This window comes from Takifugu flavidus, chromosome 18 (assembly GCF_003711565.1).
Source record: "Takifugu flavidus isolate HTHZ2018 chromosome 18, ASM371156v2, whole genome shotgun sequence".
In the NCBI taxonomy this organism is placed as follows: domain Eukaryota; kingdom Metazoa; phylum Chordata; class Actinopteri; order Tetraodontiformes; family Tetraodontidae; genus Takifugu; species Takifugu flavidus.
The window spans coordinates 7,262,664-7,274,574 of NC_079537.1; the positions used below are offsets into that span (position 1 = coordinate 7,262,664).

The following is an 11,911-nucleotide window of genomic DNA, read 5'->3' on the forward strand; positions in this document are numbered from 1 at the left end:
CCACGTCTACATGCCTAAATGCAGAGAGTTAGGGCCATGCCATTGTCTGATTAGCTATTTGTATAAACAAGCGCTTGAACAGGCGTTCCTAATAAAGTGGCCGTGTGTAAGACGGGGACCTGCGAGGACGATGGCCGAGATCTGCCGGGAGCTACAAATCGATGTGAAAATTAAACAGACAAAAGACAAAACTTCAGGAACTTTGATGGGGGAAACTTAATCAAATCAGAAATAAGCCCCCCATTATTAAAATTAACGATTTATCATCAACCTTTTGACACTGCCGACTACCTCAATAATTACCCCTTAATCTAAATAAATACAATAAGAGATCCAAAGCTGCCCGATAGCAGCAGCTATTAAAGAAAGGGGGGGGGGGGGGAAGGGCTTCATATCAGATAAGGACTATGGGATATGGGAAAGCTTCTACTGGTAATTAATTGTGATCAAATTTATGGGTTTGGTAATCTTAATCGAAGGCTCCTCAGGCTCTGGCCTGAGTCGGGAGCTGTGATTTAATACCAAGCTCTCAGTTCGTGTTCTGATGAATGTGTGAACTCCCAGAAACATTAGAGGACGTAAAAATGTCATGCTAATAATGGTTTTCCCAACACTTAAATCCTTCAAGAGGTTTTCCCTACGGTAGATGACCGGGACCCTTTCGGTGAAGACCGTTTCATGAATCTTGTGTTATACAGGATGTTCTCAAAAAATGAGTTGTAGAGATTTGAGCAGTTAGAAACCATATCTAGTTTGTAGAGGAGTTACAAGCCTGCTAGAAGAAATGAATCACACTAAAGTCTTAACATGCTTTTGGTGAGATTGTACATTTTAGCCTCCTTTAAAAGCTGTGACGGACGTCAGAACCGATGTTAGCAGCAGCAGCCGGCACTCAAAATGTAATAATTACCTCCCTGACAGATGCAACAAAGTGGGGAGAATCTTTAAAACTCCGTTTCAGCTGTTGCCCAATCAGTGCTGAACAAACGCTTTGCTGATTTTTAAAGGTAATCCAGTTTGAGTTCTTAGTTTAATCTTTAAAAAGGAACACATTAACACTATTTTTCTTAGAAAATGCTTTAATATTTACATCATAACAAAGAGAATGCAAAAAAAACTAATGAAAAGGTGCAAGGAAGCGCACAAAGAAACTCATTCATTTTAGTCATTTTAAATCCGACATCTCTCAGTCAGACCTAAAAGAAACTCTGAAAACGAAAGAACGGCTACTGTTTTCTCCTTAAAATGTTTTTACAGTTTTCTATTGGAAGAAAAAAAAGTGGGTGAAATGTGGAAAATATCACTTAAAGCGCAGGACTTGCTCCTAATCTCAGACCTACAGAAGGAGCCACATGATGACGTGGGCTGTTCTGAGGTTGGTGTGGAGGCTTCACCAGTGTGCTAACAGATGTGGCTAATGATCGGACACTCATCACCACTGCAGTACGACACAGCAACTACATTAATTTAGCCTGGTCAGATGGGACCAAATAAACACTTACAGTAAGAAAAGAATCATTTATTACTCCGCTTAGGCAAAATACTGCTTAATCAAAGTTCAGAATGAAGATAAATACGTTTCAAACTATGTACACGGCCAATATAAGCAAAAAAAAAAAAGCTTAACATTAGCGTTGTTAATGAAATCAGCCTCAAGGGGCCAGTGCAGTGGCTCACCTCTAATCTCCAAATGCGGCCAACCGGAGCCGTCTGCCACTCCAACACACATGCACTCCTGCACGTAGACGTGCGTCTGTGTTGATAAGACTGTGTGTGCCGTGCTGGTGTTGGGGGTGCACAGTAAACGCACGAGACTCATCTCATATCGCACTGTTATCTTCACAGGCGTGCAGCGCTTCGCAGTGAACTGTGATGGCGCCACTCAGTGGCCAGATGAGGCGTTGCACTCTTCTGAGGGGAGACAAACACCCCCACCTCCACAAGTGCCTCCTGAGCTGGGGTTTGGGTCGAGTAAGGGACAGTCCGTGAAGAGAATGCAGTCTGAAACCGATCTGATTGACTGAATAAGTCTGTTTGGATCCATCAATCTCCATGTGAACGGGGGGGGTGGTCGATTGTGAGCTTTTATCATGTAAGAGATGATTACGTACAGAGTCCCTGCATGTCTCTCGCTCCCTTCCCTTCGTCTTCCAGTCCGTTTTCGTCTAGCTGTTGGTGACGGTGGTGCCACTGCCCAGCTTGATGATCATTTGCTGACAGTCGTGGAGGGTCCGCTTGTCTCCCAGCTTCTCCAGGGTGCGAGCGGCGTCCGCCAGCATTCCCACCCGCTGGCCAGGAGCCGAAAGAAAGGAGGGGGGAAGGTAGCGACACGCCAGCATCACGGCCTCTGCCTGCTCGCGCTGCCCTGGCCGCATCTCACACTCGTCTGCGTCCAACAAACAAAGATTGTTAGAATTTTAGGTAATTCAGAGGGAGCTTTTTTTTCCTCAACATCATCACCAGTGGGAAACCTGTTTGGCTTCTACACAAACACAAACACAACCAGGCAAACAAAAATATGACCCGAATTTATTGAGATGCTAGGAGACCGTTCTGCTTGAGGCAGACTTCCTGCTGGTAATTGGATGGGGGTGTAGGAACAAAAATTGAATCCACAGTCGCACCTGTTTTGGCTCCAGGTGTTGCTCTCCGTCGCAGGGAGCGATCCAGGAGCTGATGCGTGCGAGTGGGACTGGCCCCTGCCATCAGCCTGGCTGTCGCTTCATGTAGGAACAACTGAAAAGGAGAAGTGAGGGGTGAGGAAGAACAGATGAAGGGAGGACGGGAACAACCGCTGAACACCTGCCTCAGGATATTAACAAAACCCCCGTAAGAATCTGTGCTGCCTCCAAATATGGGCGCAGGACATCTGCATCTACCTGTTATGCACTCCTCTGTGCCATCTCAGGCAGCCACCAACCATGCAGCTCAGCCCGTCTCTAAGTTCTACTTACTCTCCGAACTGCAGGCCTAAAGCTGTGGGCCAACTTGCGGAGAGAGCTGAGATCTTGCTGGAAACCTTGGAGCTCTAAAGGGGAGGCTTGGTGGACCCCTGAAGGGCAGCTGCTCCCTGGTTGCTTGGCCCCCTGCTGCTGTAGGCGCCACACATTGGTCCTCATTACAAGCAGAAGATCACACAACAGCAGCTGGACCACCTAAAGAGACAAGGAGAAGATTAATAGTATATAATACGTTATTAGTATGATAAAGGCACAATAGTTATATCTCAATACAACATTATATCGGTTAGGAAATCTGACTCAAGGCATGAATCTCCCCTTTGAACATTACACGATATCTTCCAGTAGGTTATGCAAGTCCTGCTGTACGTGGTGCAGCTCTGTGTTGCAGTGCAGGTACATTGCACTCCTCTGTGACACACATGCAATGCAACTACAATGCACCCCAGCTCTGACCCAAGCTGCCGTCCACCCGCTGGCGCCACCGCCAGAGGAGGAAGCGTTCAGAGGCGTCTGTGCTGACGTGCTGGGATATTCGAGGGAGGGACTTTCCTGCTTTTATCTTTTCACCTGCGTCGTCGCCACTGCAGCACTTCCTTCAGAGGAGATCTGCGCTGTTGTGACATTAACATGCACTCTGCATGGGCCTGTGTGGGACTGGTAGCGCACCTTGTCTAAACTGGAGCTGTGGCAGTGTGGTCCAAGGTTGAGGCTGTCTCGTAGCAGGGCGCTGGCCTTGTCACTGTAGCTCAGACTCAACTGGCAGTTTTCTGGCTTGGACAGCAGAGCTCGCACCGCCCTGAATATATTCAGACTTGCCTTGGGCAGAAGACTCCTGACAGAGTTAAGAGGGTGGGGGTGAGAGGACACAGGTTAAAGTGGTGGGCATGTGAGTCTGCGTGACATCGGCAGATAAACGTTATGCAACAAACTGGCTGCAGACATGCGCGAGCGCGCGCGCGTGCGTGGGTGTCTGACTTACTCTGCGTTCAGCAGACTGCGGGGTAAGTGCTCCACGGTCGGATACAGCCTCTCAGCAGCGGCGTCATCTCCTTGCAACCAGTTGATGATCACCACCACAATGGAGGACCACCACTTGGAGTGGGGATCGCAGCCTGGAACACAAAATGGCTTCAAGTATGACATGGAAAACCCCACCTGCAAATATTTGACGTATATTTAACAAATATGAGACAAAGCTGAGGCGCACAGCTGGTCTGAGCGACTCCAATATAAAAACAATCAGTTTCCCCCCTTCTGGCACTGTCCCAAAATGCTGAGAGGAACGATTCTGAAGAGTCCCTCGGGAGCGAAGTACTACCCAATAAACACCCCACTTCTAACACTGTGGAAGCAGCCAGAGTCTCAGCCAGGAACAGTCTCTCCATTAAAATCCACAAAGAGCGGATCTCCGATTTAACAGAGCAAGATGGATGAAACAATCTAGCCGACGCGTGGCGTTCATCAGGCCCCCCTTTTGCTCAGATCAGTGATCCCCCGTGAAAAAGTAGAGTGGAAGGTTGAAAGATGACCCAGCAAAACAAAAATGGACTTCATTTTACGGCTCCCTTCTTTCCGAATTGCTGAGGAAATCGGAATGACCCAGCAAAATAAGGCCAGGGGTATTTGCTATTAATAACTTACCGGTGACGGTGGCCATGTTGGAACCAATAGCAAAAGACTGGCTGGTTGCCCCAGCTGCATCGGACGCACTGATCAGAAGCTGAAGGTACTCGAGAGCATCAGCATACTCTCTGTGGATGGACACATGCAGGATGACCGGTCAGTACAATCAAATATTTATAATCTATGAACCGAATCTATCCATCACGCATTCATGCCTCACCCTTTGCCCGGGTTGGTGTTTTTATCTCCACAGGGTTGCGCCATGCAGTACAAGGCCTTCTCCAGGAGGTGTTCTCTAAATGCCTGCGTCACCTGTGCCAGAGGATCCACTGGAAAAGTACCAGAGGCATTAACGTGAGTACGGTAATACGCAACAGTTGTGCTTAAAAGAGGGTGCACTCATTCAGAAATGGGGGTGGTATTTCAGCACTGACCAGTATTGCCAGCCTGACTATATATGCTTTCTCTGGGAATGTTGCGGATAGCCCAGTCTCCATCCACAAAGAATCGGTGACCGAGCGGGTGACAGAGCCACTGCATAGCCGGAGGCACGCTCCCGCTGGCTGACAGGCATACCTGGCGGCCGCTGCTCAGGAATACGCGCTGAAATAAGAAAGAAGAAATATAGTTTAGAAAGGATGGCTTGCTTCAGTGGAGATCTGATTATTAAAAGTGACCATTCAATAAAAAAAAAATTTTTAAATCTGGGAAAAAGTGATCTTACAGAGGTAAAATGCAGGATCCTCGGGAGGCTGGCTTTGACTCGCAGAGCTGCAGAGACGTAGACCTCAGCCAGAGAGGCCACAGGCAGGCAGGACCCAGCACACTCAGCCAGGTTGACTGCACTCAGAGCCATGTGCACGGCTGACAGGTGGCTACCATTCAGCTTACCTGCATTCACAGACACTGTTGTTTGTATATTTATAGTAGACTGGTAAAATGTTTGAAACTGGAATCTGAGCCTTTTATTTGCTCACTCTACTAACAACAGGGGTGACTCTGTAGCTCTTTGATCAAGTGAAATAAGCCACCCAACAGCGTTTCCTCTGATGCACCAATACATTTACTAGGTGGTTTCCCACCGACCAAACCTGTCATATGTAGCTGATGCAAGCGGTGGTAAACCAGTGCAGCGTCGCGGTTGCTCTTGCATGCATCTTCCTGTAGGGGGCGGTCAGATCGCAGCCGTCCAGCCCGGGTGGCCAGCCAGCGACCCACCCACAGACGCTGGAGGCAGAAGCGCAACAAAGACCAGAGGGCTGCGCAGGCCAGGTCCAGCTGAGAGGTGGGCAAAGGACGACCAAGGGCCTTTAGACAGGTCCAGAGGTTCTGGCTGGCCTGAGCAAAATCTCCCTGAAAGTATAGAAGTATCAGATGGTGAGCAAAGAGTTTGATTGGCAGATTATTTGATTTAATCAGCCCCCAGTTTAAAACAAAAACGCACTCTTGCCAAGTCCCGGTCTGCCTGCTTGCGGTGTCTCCAGAACAATACAGAGGATCCAGAATGCGGTCTTGTCACAGGTTCTCCATATACCAACAACCGGATCAGGACACCTGACACCAGGACACCGTTCAGTAGCCAGACCAGTATAGTCGGCAGCATCCAGTCCATCCAGCCCCACGAGTCAGCTGCAGAAAACACATTTTTAATAAACATGTGAAAGATATCCAAAGATTCCTTTTCTTTTTACATCAGATACTTCGGTTTGTACCTGCAACGTCCACGCCGAGCATCGTCCTTCCCGCATGATGGGTAGAAACAGACGCTGCACCTTCAGCTGAACTACTACTGCCAGATGAGAAGAACAGGGTGGCCAGGGGGTTTAGGGAAAGGAAGAAGAAAGTGAAGGCACACAGTGCCATCCGGGTGCGATCCAGCATGCCCCCAGCACTTTCGCCTGCTGCTGTCAGGTTCAACATGCCAACATTTGGCTGCAGAGAAGAGAATTATTTGTGCTAGTTAATAAAAGCAGTGGAAATGTGGCCTTTATTTTGCTAATGAGGTTTTGGTTTTTTTGGCTTGAATGTTAAAACAAGTTTACTTTGGTGTCCTCTGCCATGGGACTGTCAGGCTCTGAGTCACTGCCACACTGTGAAAAAGAGGTGGGGGAGCCCACATCAGAGGCTGGTGGTGTGGGCAGTACGTTTTTCTCATCAGTCACATTGTCCACTTCCATGGCAACCAGGTCCTTAAGGGACTCTGAGGAAAGAAGCGGCAGAAAGATGAGCAGAGCAGTAAGCGGGCTGCACTGCGTTCCTGAGGTAAAGACATTCATTCAAAACAACAGCAGCCATCTTTAGATTTAGACCTCATCACACCAGGTCAACTGAACCTTGAGGGGCTGGAATAAACTACAGAGAAAAGGAAAAAGGTTTTGAACTACTTACTGTTTTTCTGGGCTGCCATTTTAAGAGCCATGTTCTCCTGTTTGAGTTTCTGGTTGGTTTGCTGCATGTAACGAATGTAGTCGATGGCTTTCTTCAGGACTGCTGATTTATTAAGCTGAAAAGGGAAAAAGAAACAGGATCGTTGCCAAAGAAAGTCTCTTTTCACTCCTACAAAGTGCAAGATTCAAAGTGAAGGATATTCTTCATACCTTGGCCTCTGTGCCAGCCACCAGGTCTTTGAGTTCAATGATTTTGTCATTAATAGAAGAGCGGTAGCGCTTCTCGATGGCATTGTGAGCTGTGCGCTTTTCTCCCTTGGGTGGCTGGCCAGCCAGCTTGCCAGCAATGGCAATGCGGTTTATGGGAAGCTTGTCAGTATCCACCATTAGGGGCACTGTGGTCAGGATGGTTCCCCCTCCCATAAAGGCCTGAAATGAAATTTGATCCCATAAAGCTTTTAGTGACAGAACTGTGATCACAATTTTCAGCAACATATCTCAGTTGATGTCTGATGTCCTCACCTGCAGTGAAGTGCTCTGTACTGGAGTTGTGGTGGTGGCCACAGTAGTAACCATGCAGGGGTCGTGCTTCAATGTCGTCAGCAGTACAGACTCAGCTTTGATGAACTGGGGCTGTAGCAACACCTGAGAAAACACAATACAAACATTAGACATATAAAGTGTCTTGTATTTCCAATGTGTAGAGACAAGATGAAGATTGTCCACATTTACACACAATTGAAGATATTTCCAAATGCACTCACGGGTACTTGCTGTACATGAGAAGTGATAGTTTGGGTTGGCATGCTCGTTGATGTGGCTAAGAGGGGAGACGTGGTAGTCAGCCCCTGGAGCTGGGTCTGGACAGTCACTGCTGGCTGGACATTTGAAGGTGAGGATGACAAGCTGAGAGTGGTCGGAGTCACGGTGCTGGGACTGCCAACTGCAAGAGAGTTCAGCCATTACAGAACTATCGCTGTAATGTATCAGTTTCAAACATGTTCAACTGTTGGGACAATGAGGAGAGAGTCCATCAGGACAGAAAAACGACCCCACTTTCAGGGGAATGTGAGACAGAGCAGAGCAATAACAAAAGCATCATACAGAAAACTGCTGAGTGCGCTTGATTAGATTAGCACTTAAATATGTGATCAGCTGAAATCATTTAAAGTTAAAATTCTAACTACGTACAACATGAACCACAAATCACCTCTTAACCTACAAATGACCCTTTAACCATAAACACGAGTCATTTTATTGATTATATTGCGCAACATTGGGAAAACCAATGCTGCATTACAGCCCTGTTAACATTTGTCATACAATTTAAGAAAATGTGTTTATGTAATTGTGTGGTTATCCTTCTCAGGGGTATTATCATGCCTTTATTATTTTAAACTGTCAAATGCATTTACCTGCGAGACTGTTCTTGTTGATGTAGCTGGTTTGTGGCTGTTGGGCAGGGCTCTGGGTCTGAATCTGTGCCTGGGGTGAACTCTGGGGCGCAGGCGAGGTGAAGACGCCGTGCGGTGTGGAGGTGACGCCCGGGTTTGGGCCTGGTGAACCGTGAGGACAACTAGCCTGTACTGGGGAAGAGGGGCTGAGGTTCGTTTTAGGCTGCTCCACACTCGGAACCTTCGGGGTGGCTGTCTGCTGTCTCTGTGTGGGGCTGGACACCTGGGTGAGGGGGGACTGCTGGAAGGTGGGATGCTGAAAGGAATTGGAGGAAGTGCGTATGATGGGAGGACCCAGGAGCGCATCCAGGTGGGGGCTACTGCTGAGGATGGAAGATGATGAAGATGGAGGTGCTGCAGTGGTGATGGTAGGAGGGGCAGGGCTTACACCTTGGGTCAAACTAGGAAGCTCTTGAGGAGTATGCAGTCCCGTGTATGGAGGGTTGTCAAACAGTCCTCCAAACTCCATTTCCTGGTTATTGATGAGTTGTAGCATGTCTGAAGGATGAAATCATAACCAACATCAGTGCCATCAACCAAACATAATAATTTAGTACCAAGAATGGAAATGTAGACAAGTTCAGTGCAACTATAACTCCATCAGTTCCATGATACTAGTGTTACCAGACATCACCATTCCATTGTTTATTGCTGCTTTAGAAGGCAGTTAATATTTTCTATCAAATGCTGTCAATTTTAACACACACAAAACATGGTGTGGTAACACCATAGAAAGAAAATGTTTCAATATAACATCGGTACTGTGACTAAAAAAAAGCCCAAAAAATAGTCAATGCTCAATCTTGACAAGATGTTTTTAACAGCAACGTTACACTGGTATTTAGGAGAATACTGTTATAATATGCTTGGCCTAAACTCTCCCCTACAGGCTCGGAACAGACAAATTGTAATCAAGGTTGCACAAAAGCTGCTAATGTTAGAATACCACACAAATAATTAACAGAACCTGGAAGTCACCTAACATCCTTCTGATTTATAGTATTATAATGGGGGTGAGTCATAATTGAAATAACGGTAATGTTGCAAATTAAAGACACACATGGATTGTTTTTTTTCTTCTTCAATAATACTTCAGCAATATTTTAGCTGAAGCGCTGAGATGGCATTGATGCTATTGTGTAAAGATGAGTAACATATAAAGATAAAAACATTCAAATAGGTGCCCAGTTACATACACAGATGTCAAAACAAGGCACAAGGGCCATAAAACCCTTTTGGATCGTGGCCCTCGGGGCTGGGTAAAGACGCCATTGAGTCATGGGAACCACGTGTAAATTAGGCAGAATGCTACAAGTAAATACCACAAGTCACTGAAGACTGCAATCTTTGAATGCATTCTTTAAAAAAAAGAAAAGAAAAAACAAAGAAAATGGCATTTCTGTGGGCCAAATCACACAAAAGTGGTTATTAACTCAAGACCAATGTGGTTGTCTCAAATAGACTAAGGAAATAATAATAATAATAATAATAGACTGACGATTTACTATTTAAAGCTGGAATGCCGATTATATTAAGGTCCCTATGAAAGGTTTATAATCTCAACGATGCGTTTATGTTTTGTCTGCAGTAAAACGGGAGAAAGACGGATTTGTACGCCAGTGTTTTATATGAGGTGATCGCTCCTGACCAATCAGAGCGCGTCTGACAGACTCGCGCTGCAGCTCAGCCAAGACACGCGCGCGCGCGCGACTGAGACAGAGCGCTTCTCACGGTGTCGCCGTCCTGCAGCGTCACAAGGGTTACTGACGGCCACAATCAGAAAGGCTGTATATATTACTCATGTCAACGCTTACACTGTGGTAATTTCTTTAGACTTTAAAAATAAAAGGCTTTAAAAAATAAATAAACCGCAAATCTGGATGCAGTTTGTTTACACTCCGGGTACCGTGAACTCAACACGGGGAGGAATGAACGACAGTAACCCATGTCTGAGAAGCAAGATGGGGGCGGGGCGTACTCACGAGCTTTAACCACCACGTTAGCTCCACCGGGTTAGCCTCTGCTAAGCTTTAATTGTCTAGTTAAGTTTTATACACATCGGATTTCTGATATGGTTGCAATGTTGCATTTGGGGACAGCACAAAAATCTAATGATTGCAATTACTGTATCTGAAAAGACAATTTAACGGTTAGCTATTTAAGCTAATGGTAGCGGGTGAGATGAATTTCAGGGACGATTTCAAAATCAGCAATAAATGTATTTTTAGTGTATTCAAACATATAGTACAGCACAGTTGTTGTTAAAAAATACTAGCAAAATTCCTGCAGTAACATTGCAGAAAAGACAGAAGCGCTCTAATGTCTGTTGGTATGCATAGCAAAGCGTTTCAACCTTGTTAGTAGTTTTTTACATCAAATATGGCATTATCCAGCAAATACTTGATATCAGTTCTTACCATCAATGTCGCTTAAGAGGGCTGTGTCAATATCGCTGGGGTCATTAAGCGGCAGGGTTGGATCCAGGTTATCCAACGAAGAATCGTCAAAAGACATGCTGTTCATTTTTGCTATCCTCTGTCCTCCTCTGTAATGTAGACTATTGTACCGCGCAGAAAGGAAAACTTTAAAGTCCCTACATTTGCCAAAGCGTCAAAATCCAAAGACAACCGGAATTACGCGAAAAGTAAACTGCAACTTTACTATCAATGTGTCAACTCAGTACTCCCAAGATCATCTGCGGAAACATGTCAAACCAAACAGTGGGGCTTATTCAGTAGTAACATGCTTGCAGAAGCAAGTGACCGAGCCCGCCCACTCTGTTGTGATTGACAAGCACATCATCCAATGAGTGGAGTCCAACTGGATTCCCAGGTATTGGAACATCAGTTATTTTTATTACTGAGCTGGAGAAGTGACTGATCGAGACGTGCATTTTAAAATTATATTACCCATTAATAAACAAATATGGTCATCAATCTAAACGAAAAACAGATATTTTTAAAGACGCATAGATCTGTTGTTACATCAGATTATGTGCAAAAGCAATATAAGATGTATTTGAATGCCTATTCCCTACTCTTAATGACGTTTATGTACAGATATTAATTGCACATATTTCAGCACAAAGTGTTTTTGGGAGAACAGCATGGATTTGTTTATTGTGGGCTTGCTGGCATCAACCAATCACAGTGGAGGGGGGCGGGTGCAGCTCGCAGCAAGTTCGTTAGACTCTTCGGAGAGTCTCTTCCTGTAGAACCAGTGGAAAGGTCCAATGGGAAGCTGAGGATCCGAGTGGGGTGATATGACGTCACAGCCACCGGCAAAGGATTACATCATGTTTAGAGATCGAGAGCGGAGGGGAAGTAAACTGTATTTATATCAATTAACATAACAATATAGATATAGAAAATTTGTGTTTTATTAAGATTTTTCATTTTCTAAATTTTAGAATTTTTTTTGTGTTTCTCCCAAAGTGTGTATATTTTTCATAACATAAACAAAGGCCCAAGGCTAATTTCAGATT

General features: G+C 45.6%; 1 protein-coding gene across 1 annotated transcript; it reads right to left on the reverse strand.

The window, feature by feature from the left end:
* Positions 1-1,061: 1,061 nt before the first annotated feature.
* On the reverse strand, positions 1,062-11,164 carry srebf1 (sterol regulatory element binding transcription factor 1). The gene is made up of 19 exons (XM_057014729.1): positions 10,845-11,164; positions 8,389-8,925; positions 7,738-7,916; positions 7,496-7,618; positions 7,184-7,402; positions 6,975-7,089; positions 6,629-6,786; positions 6,299-6,518; positions 6,031-6,215; positions 5,678-5,939; positions 5,311-5,477; positions 5,021-5,189; positions 4,807-4,915; positions 4,605-4,714; positions 3,943-4,075; positions 3,630-3,795; positions 2,955-3,155; positions 2,625-2,736; positions 1,062-2,386 (listed from the first exon to the last, which is right to left on the reverse strand). The coding sequence occupies exons 1-19, from the start codon at positions 10,948-10,950 to the stop codon at positions 2,166-2,168; spliced, it is 3,492 nt and encodes a 1,163-aa protein (XP_056870709.1). The 5' UTR covers positions 10,951-11,164; the 3' UTR covers positions 1,062-2,165.
* Positions 11,165-11,911: the final 747 nt, after the last annotated feature.

Bases quoted from the DNA above. Each gene is read 5' to 3' on its own strand.
- srebf1 (XM_057014729.1), bottom strand. From the start codon at position 10,950: ATGAACAGCATGTCTTTTGACGATTCTTCGTTGGATAACCTGGATCCA. The intron at 7,090-7,183 runs GTATGAAGAATA...TTCCCTTTTCAG, and splicing joins TGGCTGGCACAGAGGCCAAG to CTTAATAAATCAGCAGTCCT. The intron at 5,940-6,030 runs GTGCGTTTTTGT...CTATACTTTCAG, and splicing joins CAGACCGGGACTTGGCAAGA to GGAGATTTTGCTCAGGCCAG.